Genomic DNA, 21,011 nt, shown 5'->3' on the forward strand with positions numbered 1-21,011 from the left:
GAATGATAATGCTTAGTCAAGAGCCTCAACCGATAGCCCAGGATATTGACAGTGTTTACTCCGATACCATAAACCATCATTTTGAGAAAGTATATTTGTTAGGGCCGATTTTTACTATATACTACATGAAGTTGAATACTATATAGTAATTGATAGCAAATACTTCTTGGGACGTTAAAAATTATTCAACAACACAAATAATTCAGTAATTCTCAATCGAAACTACTTAGTCCCAAATATACATTTTCCCCGGCTTCTAATTTTTATTCGATGTCGAATACTTCCTTACGTCACATACAAATATTCGACTTGGTATATAGAGTATAAAGCCATCCAGGAAACAAAAATACGTTTTGAAAATGGTTTCTTTTTGGACTACAAGGTTTCAAAACATTTGTGACGAGAAAATACTACAAAACCCCATTACTTTTGTTTGGGAAGTAACTGAAGCTGGAATCATATCCGTTTGCTTATTCATTACATTTGTTTGGAATAAGCTTTTCATATTCTTCAAATGCATCTCTCCAATCTGGCATAGATTCATGAGTCCAATCATAGAATTCCTCTCTCCATTGTCGCTCCTCCTCCTTTAAATCGGCTAAAAGAACAAAATGTGAAAATAAGATAATCAATTTGTGAGAAATTGTTATATAAGTTTATGAGACATCCTTAAGACTTTGCATTTTATCACACTATGGAAACCCCACAACGAGAACCATTCGTTGCTAAACAATGCTATATTAAGGGTTCTCGTTGTAGGTTTTCCATAGTGACGAATAATACAGATGACTATGAACCGCCTTATAACCCGTGAAGTGATTCTGGTGGGGCAACGAGCGCGGGCAGCGACGCGACGACTGTAAAACGTCATTACTGCAAATTCAAAAAGGTTTTGCTGACAGTTAGTTAATGATTGATCTTAAAACCAAGGAGTAAAAACATACATGACAGTGGCCATTATGTTCCGGACGAAAGTGTAATATTTTTCGACAAATTCACATAGAGACGTATCTGACATTGTTGACATTTTCGTAAAATATGGTAGAGTAAATGAGAAGACAACATTATTCTAAATTACTCATTTCAGTCGCGTTTCTTATCATGGAGAGCCGATGGTATAGTTTTCAGGACGTCTGCCTAGCACCTTTGTTCCATAACCATTAAGGTATAGGACATTTTTGTTTTTGATATAGCCCCCGAATGAAATGTATTTAATTATGTTTGTACTCACTCAGGTAGCATTGTGTGTGAATTTTACATCCGGACTAGAGGCTATTCTTTTTTATGGGCATTTTAGTGTCTAAAATGGCCCAAAATGAGGGTTTTTCAATATTGCCGTCCATTTCTAATCGTCATCCCCATAGGCTTTACGTGTAAAATAAAAAGGCTCGTAAAAATTTAATAGCCTCTAGTTCGGATGTAAAATTCACACAAAATGCTTTTTGAGTGATTACAAAGATAATTAAATACTTTTCATTCGGGGGCTATGATTTTTTTTTATGTATTCCTTGTACAATGAGATTTCACAATAAAATGTCCATTGGAAACAAAGGTGCTAGACGCGGAAGGCCGCTGGTTCGATTCTCGTTTTGGCGCATTCTCCGACTTTTAATCTGGGGTTGGAGTCGACACTTGTTAATGACATTTCTCTTATGCTTTAATTGCAATGCATTGGGTGGATTAAATTGTAATTTTCTCTTATCAAACGCTTTGGGAATATCGAAAAACACTGCGCGAGTATTTGATTTGCTATGACCCACGGAATCGATTTAAGAAGAGTTATTCTTAAAAGTCTGTATAATTGTACAGGAAGTTAGGAACATGGTCAAGAATTCGATCTTGAGAAACCATTAAGAACTGTAATGCAGGAATTATCTACTGGAATATAACATCGGACAACAAAAGTACAACATCGGACCACTCAACAGTGATAAGGACCAGCACGTGTCGGTGCATCGTACTAGTTATATCTATATATGAGCGCAAGCATGACCAACTCAAGTTTCTGGAAGGTCATCTGATGTCCATCACTGGAAAGCAGCAGTATAACACTTAGTAAACACTTAAACAAGTCAATGGCTTAAGTGAATGCGTAAGGAGTGTCAATTTATTAACACTAACTACGTATGAAAAACTATGAAGATGTTTATGTTATTATAATCACAAAATAGTGTTCAAGGTGTGCTTTTTTGTTCTTGTTTTAATAATTAGCATTAACATTTTGTTATTGCTGACGCGTCTGTTTGATAATATTCATAAATGAACACTCCCTTATACCTTCACATATACAGGCTGTATCAAAATGATTGGTACCCAACAATGTTGATGTTTATTGAAAGGTCTGCCTCTTCCAAATGCAACACTGGATACTCTTGAAATGTCCAGAATGTATATTTCATGACTTGTTACATACAATTAATCTACAAATTGTTTGGATCTTATGTTGAATTTTGCTGTATCAGACTCATCCATTGTCAATGAAAACTGATGGGTACCAATCATTTTGATACAGCTTGTAGGCATTAACGTTTCCAAGTGTTTATTGCAGATATGCATACGCCAGCGATACTATGCATGGTACTTGACAGTGACTGAAGAGGAATAAAAGCCTTGACCAAAACTCTGCCCTCCGTCAACTCCCAAACAAAATGGTAGTATCTCTTAACACATTACAAAGCAGGTGCTGCCTTAATGCATGGTATTTGATTTCGAATCATTCTTCAAAGTCAACCTGAAGTTAATATTATATTAGATGCAGATAATCTCGACAGTTTGCGAGTTGGTATATGCTTCCCAAGTATGCTTCGACTATATTAAGGACAGTATCCAGACCTTTAGTCAGGATTTTGCTAGTGAGGTTTACCTTTTCAAGAGAAATCTTCATTTTAACGAAACGAAACCCTTATCCCCTCTACAATTGACTTTTGAAGCCTATTATTTGGAAACATTTCACAGAAAATTCATGATTTGGGGTATATTCATTCAAAATTTTGCTAATTTTACAGAAAAAGTAGTCTTTTTGCTGATTTATGGGATAACTGATTTAAGGGCCTGGCCACGGTTGTTTGATGGGATCATTTATTAGTTTTTCAAACAAAACATCATGTATAACCAAATTTTAGGCTTAAAGAGCTAAAAGTAATATCGTGCTCATGTATACGGATGCTTCCGAGTCGCTCTCAACTTTAATTTCCCCTCTTTTACAAAATTATTCACTTTTATAGTATTTTTTATAGCTTTTTCGGATATAAAATGTATGTATTAATGCCAAAATTGGTGGCGCTATTTAGTTACTGGAAATTACCCTTTCAATATTTTAATACAAATAATTCCTTTTATTGTTTGATAAAATATGTTTATAAAATTTCCTTGTTGCTTGTTTCACCTATTCCAGCTGTTTTAATGACGGTATTACTCACCTAACCCTTGCAAATTGATTTATAATAAATAGCGCCATCTATAGTTTGCATTTAGTTAATAATGAAGCCAATTCTATATACATCAAACAGCCGTGTGGCATTATCTGCTAACAACAAAGCTAATACTGTGTTTATATTTTGTGTTTAGTATTATTTTGATGGGTTTATACAATAGCTCAATCGATAAAGTGTTCGACTATAGTGTTAGAGGTTGCAGGTTCGAACCCTGGCGGTGGTGTAGTACCCTCTCGTTCAGAAATTGAGTTAGCTTGAAATTCACCTGGACAAGGAACCTGTCAATTGTCTCGTTGTAAGCAGTACAAAACTCGGGAAGCTGATTCTGGGTGCGAAGGGGTGGAATGTCTAGTCCCTGTATTGTTGTTAAATGACTTTGGGAATGATGTTGGGCAGTAGGTGTCAGCGACAACATGTACAGTCTGCTGAGGCTTGTGGATCAAACCATTAAATCATTTTGCTTATTTTTTCATTCTTTTTCTTTTTTAGTTCAGAGTAGTGTCCCCTCTACATAGTAACATCTTACGAACATATCAGAACACGATAGATAAGCGATAAACAAAACAACCGATACATCGAAAAATTAAATATAATAAAACGGAAAATAAAACAACATATATTAACTAGTACTTAATATTTAACATTGAGCATCAATTTCTCTTTAGAAATCGGGTCCTATTTTATGAACGTGCCAGAAATTAATATTTGACACTCCTAGCTGAGACGTATATCACAATCGAGTTGTGATATTATTAACAATTTTTCTCGCTATCTCTTCGTCTTTTCAATTTCCTGAAGAACTGTGAATAGTCGTCACAGAACTCACACTAAAGGAAATACGATTTTTCTGAACCGAAATCTGAGGTCAAGTTTGTAATAAAGAAGGTCACTGCTTACGTGCACGATACAACTAAAGCGCAGAAAGCGCAGTGATTTATAGTGCGCTACGCACAGGCACAACGCCTAGACGTTGATCCACAAGCCTCAGCACACTTTACAGGTTGTCGCTGACCACTATGGCCCCACATCATTCCATAAACCATTAAACAACAAATCAGGGACTTTGCAGCTTCAAGAGCGCACACCCTAGACATTCCACAAATAACCATCGCAACCAGGATCAGCTCCCCGAGTTTCGTACGGGTTACAACGAGACAAATTAGCAGTGAGTTCCTTGTCCAAGGGAATTTCATGCTAACTCAATTTTTCCACGAGAGCATACTAGGCACCACCAGGGTTCGAACCCGCAACCTCTCGCACCATAGTCGAACGCCTTATCGATTGAGCTAACTTGACTGCTAACTAATATGTTGTCGTCGATGCAGAATCGATGTCAACAAAGAAAGTACACAATTTGCTGCCAAACATTGCCCAATTTTAACTAAATAATGGATACGTCTTGCGCACTTTGGAGTGAATCAAAATGTGTGACTAGATCGACAGCCTCATCCCCCATTTCCTCATAATATATAAACAGAGATTTTGGCATCGGCTAGACCGGATGAACTATTGGGCAAGATGGGCTTGGGCCTCTCTTAAATTAAAATACATTTATACAATCACAATGGACCGTAATACACCTAACCTTTAGGGATAACCTTAGGGTGTTAAAGGTTTAGGGTTATGGTTAGGGTTAGGGTTAGGATTAGGGTTAGGTTAGGGTTAGGGTTAGGGTTAGGGTTAGGGTTAGGGTTAGGGTTAGAGTTAGGGTTAGAGTTAGGGTTAGTGTTAGGGTTAACGTATAGCGTCCTATTAGGGTTGCAGAAAGTAAATAGGCTACGTGCCCGGGCGCGTGCCCCCAAATTTTGAAAATAATGCTTGCTTATTAACAAATCATATTTGCCAAAAATATGTTGTATTTGATTGTAGCTCCTGTCACAGTGTGGGTCAAATGTTGCTACCATTTCTGCATCTCAGTTACTAAAAATTCCAACAGCTTCAGAAGGCAACGTCTGGATTTCCACCAGGGGTCCGCAAGCAGGTCCTCGAACCCACACCGAAAGGCACAGCGGCTAGCCCAGGGCCCCAACAATTAAAAAAAAATCACCCAAAACGTTCGTTTTGATATATGATTGGTTTTAACTCAATAACCCGAAGCCCCATGAAAATATAAATGTGATTATTGGCTTATTTCCTATAAGATCAATATTTAAAATTAAGAAATACACTGCATTTTTTATCTGAAAGTCTAAAACTGGATAAATATATATATATGTCTCCTATACCATTCAACGCGCCTTGATTTCATATTAAATTGATCTGTTCATTGCTCATACAGACATCACGTCTACTTGGGCGATAGATCCATACCTAATTAGACCATGACCCACATTGGAAGACACGGATGTCTGTTGACAATACTTTTTAAAGATTTTCAATATAAATTAGATTTACCAATTGAAATCAATTATATTTATATCTTTATAATAAGGCAAATAGTGTTTTATTTTGCATATGCTTTAATATTTGATTTAATATTGATATCAAATATTTTCTTTCAAGCTGTTTATGTTTCACAAATATGATTGATTTATATCTTAACTAAACTGTGTCCAAAATAATTACAAAATAAATGTGTTTATTCTAGAAATGATTATACGCATGCGCCTATGCGAAATAATATTTCTGAAACAACACGGTTCGCTGTGAATTGACTTAAACTTTTTTGAACCCTTTGATTCCCATATCGGCCGATCCATTCTACCCATAGGTACACTATTGATATGTACCGTCGAATGTCGGTAATTGGAGTGTTGCAAAGAGGCAGCATCGTTGTGGCTGCTCATGTATCTGCCCAGCAAACACAAAAACGTGTTTAAAACGTTTTAAATAAGTTATATTTTGTGTTTTGGTTTAGGTAAAAACGTTTTAATAACATTAAAATGTCGGGTTATATAAAGGTCATGAAATCGTTTTAAAACGTTTTGTATGAAAACACACTACAACAATATTTTAAAAATGTTTTTGAAATGTCATTGTAAACTATTTTTGCAAACATTTTTGGCCAAATATTTTGCGTTTTAATAACATTTAAATGTCGGGTTATATAAAGGTCGTGAAAACATTTTTAAAACGTTATTGTAAATATTTTGGGCAAACATATTTTGCAAAATATTTTTTCAACCCCAAAATAACATTCTGTTTAGAATGATTTGTACCAAGTTTTCAAAAAAATTTTTGGAATGTTATTAAAACGTTTTAATACCCTTTATATAACCCGACATTTAAATGTTTTCTGTAAAACATTTGTGTTTGCTGTGCAGTAAATTACCAACAAATGTTATTTATTGTTATGAAAACATTTTATACCGTTAATGTACCCTTTATATAACCCGACATTTAAACGTTTTCTGACAACCTTTTGCGAATGATGTCGAAAACGTTTTGTGTTTGCTGGGTGTCTTCCACGGACCCATGCAACTGCAACTTAAAGCCATTTTATAACATTTGCTGAGGAGAACGCCCTCAAAAAAATTTGAATTCTGTTACACGGTTGTAATGTACTTTAGTCAATAAAGATACTCTGCAAAAATCAAGACTTTAGGTGATGTAGTTTTGTCAAAATCCGAGATTTTGAATAAAACGATGGAACCGGCGTTTTATTATTACCATGATTACGATGGAAATATTAGTCGAACACATATGCACAGTACGTACACGCGGCGTGCGGGATACACATACACACACACCCAGAGGATCGTACCGTATTACAACCTCGGGAGTAACATGCATGGGCGCTAGTAGCAAATTCCAATTTTCTATGCTTTACCTCACTTGTTCGGCTCAAAATTAATAGGGGACATATCTGACAGTAACAGCTAACATTTAATGGAAAATAAATACTAATCTATTTTTACAGAAATGTTATAATATGGCTTTAAGGGATGATGAAATTTCTACTAACATAGGATTCCGATGTATATATCACAAAAGATCAAAGGAAATCATCCAAATACCAAAATAATAGCGAAAGATCCCAGTGCACGCCCTCTCCCTCACCTGACATCACTCTTAAAATTGCAGTCCATCGGAGATAATGCAGATTAGGTCCAGCTAAAAAGTTCTTTGTACACTTTTCCATGCCAAATATATATATTCAGTGATGTTAAATGATATTTTTGGGAAACTACGATAATTTTCCCTTTTGTATTGATTATTTTTTGAATTTATTTCATAATTAAAAAAAATTATATTTGAATTCTGGATGGACCGCAGCACTGCCCCAAGTGATTGGTACTCACCTGCAAATGTGATCATTTTCGGAACAAAGTTATTCCACATATGGCACGTTTCTGACTTCAACGCTCTCTTATCCGTGAACACTGGTGAAAAGTCTTTGTAAGAAAGATCAGGAAGAGTGTATGGTTTCCATTCCTTCTCAGGATCATCCATATTTGGTGAACTGGGGAATTAATTGTTATATAATATACAAATGATGAATCATTCAATATATTCACATTACGCAACATGGCCAAGTATTAAACGGACATTCATAACCTCATTAATAAACGCGATGCGTGCGATCCAATCATATCTTATTATTTGTGAAAACGCGAACGCAAATCGAGGTCATTAATATCTCACAATTGACCGCAAAATGCGTAGTTGTTCCAATGTCGCACACAATTGACTTCTGCGTGCGCCGTATTGTGCGTCCAACGAACTGCGCGCGCGCTGGCTGCCGTATTTGGATTGCGCGCTACCATATTTGCACAGATTCTGATACGCACTTTTGTTATTGGTCGTTTTGTTTTAGCCTGATCGATTTTGGGAAAGGGAAGATGTAAAATTTTTTTATTTTTACAAACTTTTGAGGAAAATTGTGTGTTATTTTGTAAAGTTAAAAGATCAAAGTGACGGTTATGAATGAGGTTAATAACTTTGCATCGGTTATTTGGAGGGCATTTTGAAAAATCTAAACATTTTGCCTTTGGACCTCGGAATATCCCTCGGGGCTGCGCCCCTCGGGATATTCCTCGGTTCCAAAGGCAAAATGTTTAGATTTTTCACAATGCCCTCCAAATAATCGATGCGCAGTTATTAACCTCTAAATGATTGCTGTACCATTTGCTGTTTCCATCCATAAAACGTTGTATATGAGAAAACACTACATAACTTTCTTGTGGTCAAAATGTTATTTATAGGTTAATGAACGCGTATTACTTGTTGGAAGAGAAATTAGACAAAATAATGCACGCGCGCTGATGTTGATGCGTCTAATGCACGAGCCCCGAAGGGGGAGTGCATTAGACGCATCAACATCAGCGCAAGCGCAAAATATGTGATATTTGCTTTTTTATAACAAAATTATCACTAAAAATATTGGAAAATAGAACCAAATATAAATGCATCAACCCGCCCGAAAAATGAATCAAGCCTACGAGACGCGAACGCGCGCGAAAGCACTGTGCGTAGTACGCGGAGTGCAATTAGACACAATCAATGCATGGTTTGGATTTTTCTAACGCTTGCTCTAATTGGTACTCGCTATCTAAGAGTGTATGAATGTAAAATAGTGTATGGTAAATTTTATGCCAACTGTTTTGTCAACAATTAAATACATTATTTTAGAAGAATTAAAAGCATAAGTTTTTGTGAATGTTACATAACCCCACATTTAAACGTTTTATCAAAATGCAAGGTCATTAAATAATGCATCTACCCTCCAATATTGCATCAAGATACCATGATCAAGTAGTCAAGAGATACAGATTAAGGTCATAAGGTCATACAAAAAGTTTTACCCAAATACGCAACTCATGTCACTTTTCAGAAATGATAGCTGAAGAATATGAAAAGAACAGGTTGCATATATTACGAGCCTAACACCATCAAAATTTGTATTCAAAAATGTTGCACAGAAACCTCAAAATCACCATGTAGCCTCTTTGCTCATGTTATCAGGCTGTGATAAAGTTTTAGAGTAACGAATTATTACCTGACAGATCTCAAACATTGGCAATCCACATTACGATGTGAGCAGGCATACAGAATAAACCTTTGAAATTCAAAATTCAATGTCACACTTCTACACTATCCAAAATGAGGCCTATCAGTTTATCGTGTTCTGAATTTTGTTTAATTTTAAAGACGCGTACTATTGCTTTGTCACCATGATACATCTAACCGAAGTCTGAAATATTCAATATTGATATTTTCAAACGAGGAAAGAAGAATAAAATGTTAGAGTTTTATCGCGTGACTAAAGACTGGTAAATAACATGATGGAAATTTGATCCTTGCATAATTGTTTCGTCAATAGAGTTCGTAGATTTGTCTATTGTAAATACATTAAACAATATGTTACCATGGTGATAAGGTTAAGACTGATGTAAGACAGAAACTGACAAATAAAGTTTAACAAAGCTTCACAAAAAAGGAGGGGAACAGTTTTCTAATGTTCATTCATCCACTTGGGCTTCTCCATTTTCTTAGCAAACTAAGTGACTCGGATAAATTATTTTTTTAGTTGTAGGAACTTTTACAAATAATATTATACACGCAAAAGAGGGAATAATGAGTTTTACAGGTTACGTGCAAGTGGGTATGTAGGGCACGAAAACAATTTTGTTACGTTGTAGAAATGATTTTGTCCAGAATAAAAAGACAGGGAAACACTACAACGTTTAGAACGTTAAAAAAGGCTAAAATGTCCAGTTTGCACATGTGGTTAAATACCACTAATAGGGCCGGGCGATGCATGGAAATACGACGATGAACTATTTGTTTGTGCGGCATCTGAAAAAGACTGCATTAAAATCGATTTTAGCTTTAAAAATTACATTTTGGAAACAATATACACCCTAAACACTGAATTCTTTCATTTTGGATGTAATTATATCCACTTTTTATAAAACAGTATTTCGGTCCACCCAGGCATACAGAATACACCTTTGAAATTCAAAATTCAATGTCACACTTCCACACTATCAAAAATGAGATCTATCAGTTTTCAGGTGTTTCGAATTTTGTTTAATTTCAAAGATGCGAACTATATCTATTTTACGATGATACATTAGATCTAACCATCTAAGTCTGAAATATTCAATATTGATCATTTCAAGCGGGGAAAGAAGAATCAAATGTTAAGAGTTTTATCGCGTGACTAAAGATCGGTAAATAATATGATGGAAAGTTGAACCTTGCATAATTCTTTTGTGTCAATGGAGTTCGTAGGTTTGTCTACTATAAATACATTAACCGATATGTTACCATGGTGATAAAGTTAAGACTGGTGTAAGTTTGCAACCTTACAATTAAAGTTTTGAACAAGATCTTCACAATTATAACTTTCTAGTATTCATCCAGTCTAGTTTCTCCATTTTTCTCCGAAAACTAACTGATTCTGATAATTATTACTTATAGGAAATATTGACATGTTATAATAATTATACACACTTAAACTATAAAATGTAACTTTTTTTAACACTTTTGTTTTAATATGATACAAAAGGAGGGAATAGTGATAGAATAATAGCATATCATAGCGTAGCATACAACTAAGTAACTTCCATTTGAAATGATTACTCAAGTTGTGGAAGATATAGGTCAAACCATAATACAAGGGGAGTATAATTATGTTTCAAAATGATCGACCCTGACCAATTACATTTTGAAAAACATACTCCTCCTGTGGAAGATATTTCAAAAAAATTTCACAGGGGGTAATGTGGATTTCAACTGAAAAAGCCCATTGCTAGTAGATATTGCCTTTTCCTTTGGTAGCAGGCTAAAGCTAAATATATACTCAATCGCTGAGCGACAAGCGATTGGCATTTGACCAATAGGCTAGAGCCTCATTGGCTAAAACCAATCGCTAAGTATAAATTCAGCTTAATTCAAATAGCTTTACTTGCAGATACAGCAGTACATCTTGTGAGCAGATTTATTCAAAAATACCTGACTGCAAAGTAAAAAGGCGGTATCTTGTAATGCGTTCAGAGATACTGCATTTTTAGTGTGGGAAGCAGTCATGTTTATATTACTAACCCCGTTTTGGCAAAGTTAGTCCATGCAGTCATTACTTCCAAAGACAAATTCCGTTCCTCCGGAGTTTGATCAAATAAGTAGTCTGGATTGAAGGCAGCGCCAAAAACGCAAGGCAGCTCCTCGCCGTGAGCAACTCCGCCCCACGGTGGAATGTCTGTGAAGTATAAAATAATTCATATGTAACATCATTTTGATGTGATCAAGCAAAATCACACGGAAGTCAGAACATTGATTTTGAGATATAGCCAAACAAAGCAAATATTTCTTTTTGTTTAATCATGTTTTGGAAAGTCTTTACTTGCTCATATCTTTTGAGCTGGTTGTTCAATTTCAATGTGATATTCGGCAAAATGTAGCTTTGCAAATGCTTGTTACAATTCCATAAGAAAATGAAAATTGAATATCACCAACTTCAAACTAACTTTGCTTGATCAAACCACATTTTTGATACCCTAATTTAAGTTAATAGTTCTTATAGTGGTTATTATGATAATATTAATAAGTCATTTACAGGCCGATCATATGCATATATTCAATTATCACAAAATGCCAGATATAGCGTTTCATACGAGCTGTCAGAAAATGACCTTATATATACTACGTACATGCATTGTTGCAATGTAAAAGTCACATTATAGCCAGACGATGGTGGCCGACAGTCATTTAATGCGGCAACAGCCAATATCATAAACAAACCAGACAATATGACGGCAACACTGCCTAGACTGCCTCGCCCCGAGCCGAGGTGCATTTTAGCTCTATTGGCCTCGTTACAGAAAAAAATGCACACAATTATCTTTGCCGTGGGTGTGAATTAAACTCGGGACCCCTCGCGTGGCAGGCTAATGTACTAACCACTACACCACGTAAACATTGATTTACATGCGGGGAATTTTTAGTACATTATCATAACATATCGTGCGTTATTCATACAAAAAATTCCAAAAACAATACTTACAATGAGGTTCACTGTCCAACCTCAACGGATTAAGACTGATAAAATAGTGCTTGATAAGATACATACACTTTTGGAATTATTTGAGACATTTTCGTGTTTACGTGTTAAACCAATGACCACGTCGAAATTCAGTCAATTTTGGCCGGCCCCTCCTGATCATAGCCACTATTGTTTATTATTGTTTTCAGCTATGATTTCAGTGTCTTCATTTTTATACAGGGCAAATAAGGGCTGACATGCAACTTTATCTGAACCCACACCCTTACCGTAATCTTACCTCACTTCCAATCATATTAGTCTACACCGCTATTGTTCCCCATACACCCGGATGCATTTTTTTCTAACCTACTTCTTCGTAATCCTTAAAATCCCTAGTACACAAGTTTTATTGTTCCCAAAATAAAATATTGTCCCATGGGTCATTAAACTTTACATGTGGTCAAATTACAAACTTCATTAAACTGTGTCAAAAACATTACTAATGTATATTTCTGGTCATAAGGATTCAGAAAATGTATAGTTTTACCTATCTAGGACGTGCCGTTCTTGAGTTATTACCAAAAATGTCAAAGGTCAAGCATTGACCTTTAAAAGGTCAAAATTTTAAACTTGCTCCGATCTTGATGAAAATGGTGTCAAAATATTCGTTCTGATAAATGATCTTAAACGTTTTCTCAAGTCGCCGATACTAGATGCTTTAGGTACATATTATTGGTTTTGGTAAATCACACTGTATATTGAAATTAATCCATGACCAGATTCAAAATGATGTATGGTCGGTACATTATGAAGTAAAAAGCGATCATTTTCAAACTTCAAGCAACCAGTCCTGTCTGCTCCAGGCATACTCATATTTTCAAATACCCAACAGTACTCTTCCTTCTGAGACACACTGTATAATCGTTATGAGTTTGGCAAAATGTCGAATAGCGATTCGTCTGTTTTTTTAAATCATATTACGCATGTATTCATTTGATTAGCGAACAGGGAGCTCACCTTTAACGTTAAATAAATACATTTTACCGTTAAATAATTGCTTTGTTGTCCTCTGTCTTTCAAGTGTCTAATCTCCTGGTCTCTGATTCAAGATAATCCATACGTAAACGCAAACATATAAATCAATATTCGGCATTTTTCCAAAATTATAACGATATGTACCCATATGATAATTTGATGGCAGATGTGTGAACTGGTATAAGAATACCGATTGACCGGCTTCGGCGAAAGCTCTTGCATATGTATCCGTCGGACACCCGTAATTTTCGTCAGTCATTACGTCAACATAGGTAAAGAAATAGTTGGCATCGGGGTCATCTGCAAGCTTCCAGTCTACATAGGTGTGCATAATGCCTTCCAATATCAAATCATTCCGGTATGTGCGTAGACCATCTTGGAGTTCGCTCTCAAATCTTTCCCTGTCAGAATATGGGTTCCTGCGTGGGAGCTGGTCTGGGTAAGCGAAGGCGGCGTTAAGTGTACCATCATCCTTGTTGGTACCTAGCAGAATGTTTCCTTGGAAGAAGTTTCCTGCTTGCAACAGGTTGAGAGGTTTATCGGAAAGGAAGTCGCCATCGACCACTGCAACAAGTGGCATGAAAGTGGTACTGGTGAGAATAATCTGAAATTTGTCAAAATGTTTTAGTATTTATTACTATTGAGTGGGTTACATGAAAACAAATATGAAGTGCATTTTGTAGCCTGTATGTGGGGATAATGACCAAACTAACCTCATATCTGGCCATTTTAATCCTAAACGTGTCAATTTGTGGTCGCTATGCGCGAATTTATTCAATCCTTGCACCATATTTCATCAGGTTAGCTTCAGTATGGCAAAATATTTTTCGCGCCTTATTTTGTCGCTGGAAAAAGGTGCTGGATTCACTATACTTCAAGTAATTATTTTCAACGCCTTCCCCCAATGTCAAAAAGAAATCTACGTCACTGCGTGGGGGTGAGTGTGTGGCCTGTTGGGGGGTACTGTAGGCGTGTGTGTAATGTACGATGGGGGCATAGGTGTAGTTAAACTAAAACGTTATTACTTGGTGTTGCTGTTACCTTATCTGTTGCTCTGCTAATATTTTTAGCAGGTACATCTCTTAAACAGGCTACCATTGCAGCACTAGAGCTGGTATCACAACCACAATCACGTGCAATAAACTCAGCCTCTTTGTAAGCTTCGGCTATGTCATGCTGTATGGCCCATGGAGAAGTACCTGTGCCGCTCTGGGAGAACAAAGGGAGTCAAATACAAATTTGTTCATTAGTGCATTGTGTAAAATGATGCAGATAAAGCTGTCACAAATAACTCTACCAATTCGCGGAATTTAGCTTTTGTAGCATTCTGTCGCCAAAAGAGGCTGTATTCACTATACTTGTAAGAAACTCCCCCCACTAATGTCATAAAGCAATCTACGCCACTGTTAATAAAGAATAAGTCACAAGCAGTGCTGACATCTAACTGGTTAACAGCTAAGCGATCGTCTATCATTTTCTGTTCGCATTATTTCTGGAAGAAAATTCGGGCTTGTAAAACTTCAGACGAGCGTGTAACTTTTTAGAGTTCCACGCCCGACTGGCTTGTGCCAAAAAAAGTTACGATCCAGCCCTGTACACCGATACATGTATTTTTAAATGTTGCGCTCATTGTTTCAAGAATTGATGTTGCTCTTGGGGATCAAAACAAACTTCATGTTCCTACTCACCGTTGTTGTTTTCTTTTATAAGACGAACCCCAAAACTATAAACTTTCTCTTTTTTCCACTAACTATAGAGGAATATATTATCGGTTGCTATAATGATTCCTATTCACGTTTAACGGATTGTCTCATGCACTGCACGGGTGAAGGTTATAGTTAATTTGGTATTAGTCAGTAGGCTGCCTGACATGGCCTGATTTACCATTAGGGCAGATGGGCCCGGGCACAGTGCCTGCCCAAAAACAAAAACCTGGCGCCCCAAAAATTGCCATGTGCACCCCATTTTAAACCCGAAAACAATTTTTTCTGCCAACACATGGTAAAATTACAAATTTTGCACGCTTCACGTCACCGGTCCTTTATATAGCAAATTCATGTACATTTTGGGCTATTAAAAGAGTCTGAAATTGACATTTTACCGCGCTTCGATATGATATTTTGCTTCGTATTGGATATAATGATAAGGCCGACTGTATTGAATTCTCACCTCCATCACACCCTGGTTGAAATAATTCCAACTATGTGGTGACACAAGGTGCATTCCTATACTAGCAGCCCCGGTACTCTGACCAAATATCGTCACCTTATTAGGGTCTCCACCAAATGCTGCAAAAAATCAATAAAATATTTATATACCTTCGTGGTATTATAGCCCTACATACTGACGAACTCTGGATAACTCACGGTTGTTTGATAGCATGTAGAACTGTATTTATTTTAAAGCAAGTTTGAACAATGATGGCGCTAGTAAAGATGCAAATAAGATTTTAAAATCTTATTTGCATCTTTACTAAAGGTAGACACTTGTATAATTTTATTAAAACATCATAAAATGAGTAACATACAGCAAGGGAATTTTCAAACTTCTTTTCATCATGAAATGATAGGAATAACTCATAAGCAATAAACTCCGGATGATCATAAACTATCTATATACAATGGTGACGATAGAGGATGGTGTTTCTACAGTGTAAATCGATGTTCGCCATGGTCCATGTGACAACTCACACTGCAAATCGCAATAAGACGCTTCACGGATTAGTTTCGAGACGGTTAATAATAATGGGGTATTCCAGTTGAAATCCATACAGGATAAATCGACTATGGCATAGTCTATACAGACTACCTGATATATACTGGTTTATCCATTTCAGTGCTTCTAATTGATCCCACAGTCCATAGTTGCCCGGTAGCTCTGGATCCCCTAAACATAACAAATCACAGTAATTGATTAATACATGATTAACAATACAAATTCTTAAATACATGCATAATATCTTGCAATAATATACAAGCATAATCTGGATTAAAGAAACTTGAAACTTGGAGCGCTAAATAATGTGATAAAGCAATCCAGTCGCTCTACTAAAGTGTTAATTATTAAGCACTGTAAAACAATCTTAAAGTGCTAATATTGAGCACCTTATTGCACAGAGTATCCTTGATGGATATTGTTTCTTTTTAGCACTGCGGGGAACCTTGATGGCTATTGTTTCTTTTTAGAATTAGAGAAACGGTTTTCTAAGGTTTTTTAGTTAATATGTTAAAAACATGACAGAAAATATTGTTTAAATTAATAAAGGTATCAATCGGAAATGATTAGGCAATCAAGTTAGTTCAATCAATAAGACGTTCGACTATGGTGCGAGAGGTTGCGGGTTCGAACTTTGGCGGTGATAAGTATGCTCTAATATTGTTTCAATTAATAAAGGTATCAATAAGAAATGATTAAAACATTGTACAATTGCATAAATGTTAATAGCATTTTAACCCCGAGCCCCTTTTATCTAAATGGAAATTCGATACATGTTGTCTTCAATACACCTTGCAACTGTTGTTCAACTGTCCTTGCTTGGCTCCTTCAATGAGTGATTCAAGATTGCACGAGTGAATAAACGTGCTACCTCTTAAGTGGTTCTTAATGATCAAGCATCCAAGAATGACCCTCTTTAATCACCATAAACTTGCAGGACATCATTTCCTAAGAATAGAACAAAGCAATACTCCCTCGCCCCTCCGTGACACTTTGGTGGTCTCATGATGAGCGTATGTTGGAGGCGCGGCGCTCTAAATTCAGCAATAAAGTTTCTTTATTTTTAAAACTGTTACCTGTTGCCAAAAATCCATATGAATTCAAGCGGTAATGAATGCTGACGTAGACTATATCATGAAACCCAACCAATGCTGTCCCGTCATAGATAAGTCCCATGACCTCAGGGACAACGCTACCATATAGGAAAGCCCATCCGTGTATAAATACCATAACAGGAGCATTAGCTGGCTGTAAAATAGACAACAACAAAGGAATATCTTATTCTGTATACAAATGCGTAATGATGCAACCACTACGGTTGCTGTAAACAAAATGTGACCGTACAGCACGAATGAGCCGTAAATTCCCTAAATTGTATTCTGAGTTACAGAGTAAAATGTGCATGAAGGTCGTATTCATCGGTAACTCTAGCTGGCGCGACATCTATCTTTTGATAGTCAAACACCAATCAATAATATTGTTGAAGAGGATAATAAGCTTCTACCTTAGATGGCTATAGAAATTTTAATAGCTCTGGTCTTTGTTTGCTTTGGCTAAACCCTGTTCAAGTGGTGGGTTGCATTGTATTATGTATAGGAATGTATAACCAACAATTAACAATGAGAGAACTTTCTTGAACATCGTTGACTTGGGGATGATTTGAAATGACCGCCAATTATGACTGCTTTATATTTATTGCCAGCAATGTGGAAAAAGAGACACATTTAGAAACGAAAAAAGCTACCATTTTGTTGAAGTTCAACAAACCATACCCTGCTTCAGGATATCGTTTTAAGTCAAATAATATATCATTTTAAAGCTTATGATGTATATTTGCTAAACACGAAATAAAACAAAATTGACCGGGGGAGAAATTTACGGCTCATTCGCCGTGTACGGTCACAAATGCCTAATGATGCAAGCAGTACGGTTGCCGTAAATACTACGGTTGCTGTAAACAAAGTGCTTAAAGATATTTGGGCATTTTGGTTTGTTCATATTACATAATAGTAAAGTACATGCAATTTAACATACTTTTCATTTTCTCCCTTTTCTGTTCCCTTTTTCTTCCTTTTCCTTCTCTCCTCTTCTTTTCATTCCCCACCACCCCAATTATAGTACTCTGATTATCAAATAGGCGCCAAAGGTGTTCCTTGTACAGAGAGCCATCATACGAGGGGCAGTCAGTATGTTTTAAGAGTTGACTCGTGACGTCATTTGTGGATCGTTTTCATGGCATTTCTCAATGATTACATAAACCCTGTACCTTTGTCTTTGAAACAACACATGTAAAAATTATATCACACACGTGATTACGTAACAGCATTAGCATAAAATCAATGGTCTAGAGTCACCTGGTGAAATTGAGTCGTTTTTGTTAAGGGAAATAAGAGGCTGAAATGAGATATTGTTGTATTTTCTATATTTTCTCGGGAATTAAAGAATGGAGAATGCTGCCTTTTGAAACAGTAATAGTTCATTAAACCATGTTTGTTGGGCTGTAAAGGTTTTAATTCATTTAAAATGTGTGGTCTTATTTTTGACAAAAACAAGGCTTGTCTTTCTTTAAAAATCTTGATATTGCCAAAAATAGCAAACGTGGAAATTTAAATTTTTTGCCAGTTCTGTTGACTAGTCTCCAAACATTTAAACAGGAGTCTCCCTAGAAAATATTTGAATCCGTGATTAAAATATAACTGTTATTCTACCATTGTTACATTTATACAAAAAGTAGTGGTACAAAGATAGAGGCCGTCGTTTGAATGAGAAATTTATTTTTAAAACTTTTCTGTTCATTTCAGGTTGAGATCATCCATAAAAATTCATATGAATATTTAAATTACAATTTTCATAGCATTTTGTAATATTTTAGGCCCTATTTACGTGGAATTTTGCAATTTTCGTGCATTTCCACCATGTTGTATCGGTCATCCCACCTACGCATGCGCAGATTGTTGTTTGATTTGCACCAGTTATCATCGCACTAAGTACCAGCTCTCACACGTGACCAGTCATTATATTTTAGACTGTTTCATTTTGGAGATAATTGGTGTCATTTGTAGTAACTGCTTTTTCATTTTCGCCATTTTTGCAGAATAATTTCGCTTCCATTCAAGCCCTAAAGTTGTTGAAGTTTCCAGACGTCCCATTTCCACCAAAGTTTAATGACAAGTCTCATATTTTAACAAATGCAAACTGAGGACCTAGTGTTTATTCCTGCCCAAAACTAGCCATATGCATCTTGTACTTTTGCTGTTCTCGGACATTGTAAACACGTATTTTTTCTGTAATTTAAAAGGCCCGCCTTTTTGCGTGATTTGGGAGTGTCCCTAGACTATTGGTTTTATGCTAATGCTGTTACGTAATTATGTGTATGATATAATTTTTACATGTGTTTTTTGAAAGACAAAGGTACAGTGTTTATGTAATCATTAAGAAATGCCATGAAAACAATCCACAAATGACGTCACGAGTCAACTCTTAAAACATACCGACTGCCCCTCGTACATATGTACATTTAACTCAAGGTAAGTTTCAAAAAGAATAGTGTGAAATACTCGGACTGTCAAATCGCCCTTCCCGCACATTATAATTTTTGTTGGATATGCTTACCAGAAATTTAAGGTGGCGGGTCATGGGAGCTGACGGCGTACCGCTAAAAGGGTGTTCTTTGGAGCTACAAACAAGTAAAGGGGGTCTTTTGAAGCTGCGTACAATGAAGGGTCTTTCGCGACTTTTTGGTTGAAAAACGGCTGACAAAAAATTTAGGGGTCTTTCGGAGCTGCGCGATTTAAAAGCAGGGGTCTTTCCTGGGGACCATACCCGTATGATAATTTGTGTTGAGTGCCACCACGTCAATTCCTTCCCGGAATTACTTTAACACTGATTAACGGCTACCCGGGAAACACGAAATCATAAAACATATTTCAAAAAAGGTTACATAACATTTTAAATTGCCTAAATGTTATTGTAAATCATTTGCTGCCAATCTTTAATAAAATGTTTTTGTCAACTTACAAATAACATTATGAACCACGTTTTATGAAACCTTTAAAAAAAAAACACTAAAAAAAATGTTTGGAAAACGTTTTATACCCTTTACTATATTTAACGTAACCTTAGTAAAACCTTTAAAAAGAAAACTAAAAAGAGTTTGTGTTTACTTTATCTTCTCTAAATATGTCATTATTAAATTACAGAAAATTGTATACTTATTTACGCTTGGATTTGGAGTCCAAATATTCAAGTGTAGACAATCTTCATTTGCAAGATTATTATCATAATAAAAAGTTTGAAGACATGCTTTTCTGAAGTAGGTGGCATTATACTCCCCTTCCCACGGTGTCACTGGAGCTGGTTTGGCAAAGCGATACTGCCCCACAGGCGGCTGTGCAAACGGTATTCCACGATACACATCAAGGTTCTTGTCAATAACAGGGTATTCATCTCGATAAAAGTTGTACGTTTCCCCTATTACTACTCCTAGTCCTGGTATTGACACTTTAGGCTGGGTTTGCGACTTTGCGACAGTAAGAAGTAACATTGGAAATACAATCCGAATGACGATTTGGGGAATCATTGTGCTATTTAAAACTAGACTGTATTGTCTTTGTGGTCATCAACACAATGGACATAGGACCCATGAATTGATATCAATTTATGATTAGATATCTGAATTTGATCGCGCCATCCTCTTGACCTTTACACGACGTCATAGATTTGGATACAGAGAATCAAAAATACAATCGCTAGTGCCTACAAAGGAGGAAGGGGATGTTTTCCCCTAAAGTTTTTCATTGGGCATACTTAAAGCCTTAATGTACGATCTTATAATATGAAAATTGTTAATTTTTATTCAAATCTGACTTTGTTGGCATATTTGTAATGTTTACACACATCCC

General features: G+C 36.1%; 1 protein-coding gene across 1 annotated transcript; it reads right to left on the reverse strand.

Moving 5' to 3' along the window:
* Window positions 1-470: 470 nt before the first annotated feature.
* On the reverse strand, window positions 471-20,689 carry LOC140142210 (cholinesterase-like). The gene is made up of 9 exons (XM_072164176.1): window positions 20,330-20,689; window positions 17,187-17,358; window positions 16,204-16,281; window positions 15,565-15,683; window positions 14,437-14,604; window positions 13,540-13,999; window positions 11,424-11,577; window positions 7,676-7,836; window positions 471-598 (listed from the first exon to the last, which is right to left on the reverse strand). Exons 1-9 carry the CDS (start codon window positions 20,687-20,689, stop codon window positions 471-473), a joined length of 1,800 nt encoding a protein of 599 aa, XP_072020277.1.
* Between the last annotated feature and the right edge of the window lie 322 nt (window positions 20,690-21,011).

The sequence above is a fragment of the Amphiura filiformis genome, chromosome 20 (genome assembly GCF_039555335.1).
Source record: "Amphiura filiformis chromosome 20, Afil_fr2py, whole genome shotgun sequence".
NCBI classification, from domain to species: domain Eukaryota; kingdom Metazoa; phylum Echinodermata; class Ophiuroidea; order Amphilepidida; family Amphiuridae; genus Amphiura; species Amphiura filiformis.

Bases quoted from the DNA above. Each gene is read 5' to 3' on its own strand.
- LOC140142210 (XM_072164176.1), bottom strand. From the start codon at position 20,689: ATGATTCCCCAAATCGTCATTCGGATTGTATTTCCAATGTTACTTCTT. The intron at 15,684-16,203 runs GTAGTCTGTATA...GATTTTTTGCAG, and splicing joins GATAAACCAGTATATATCAG to CATTTGGTGGAGACCCTAAT. The intron at 7,837-11,423 runs GTTAGTAATATA...TTAATTCCCCAG, and splicing joins ACTAACTTTGCCAAAACGGG to TTCACCAAATATGGATGATC.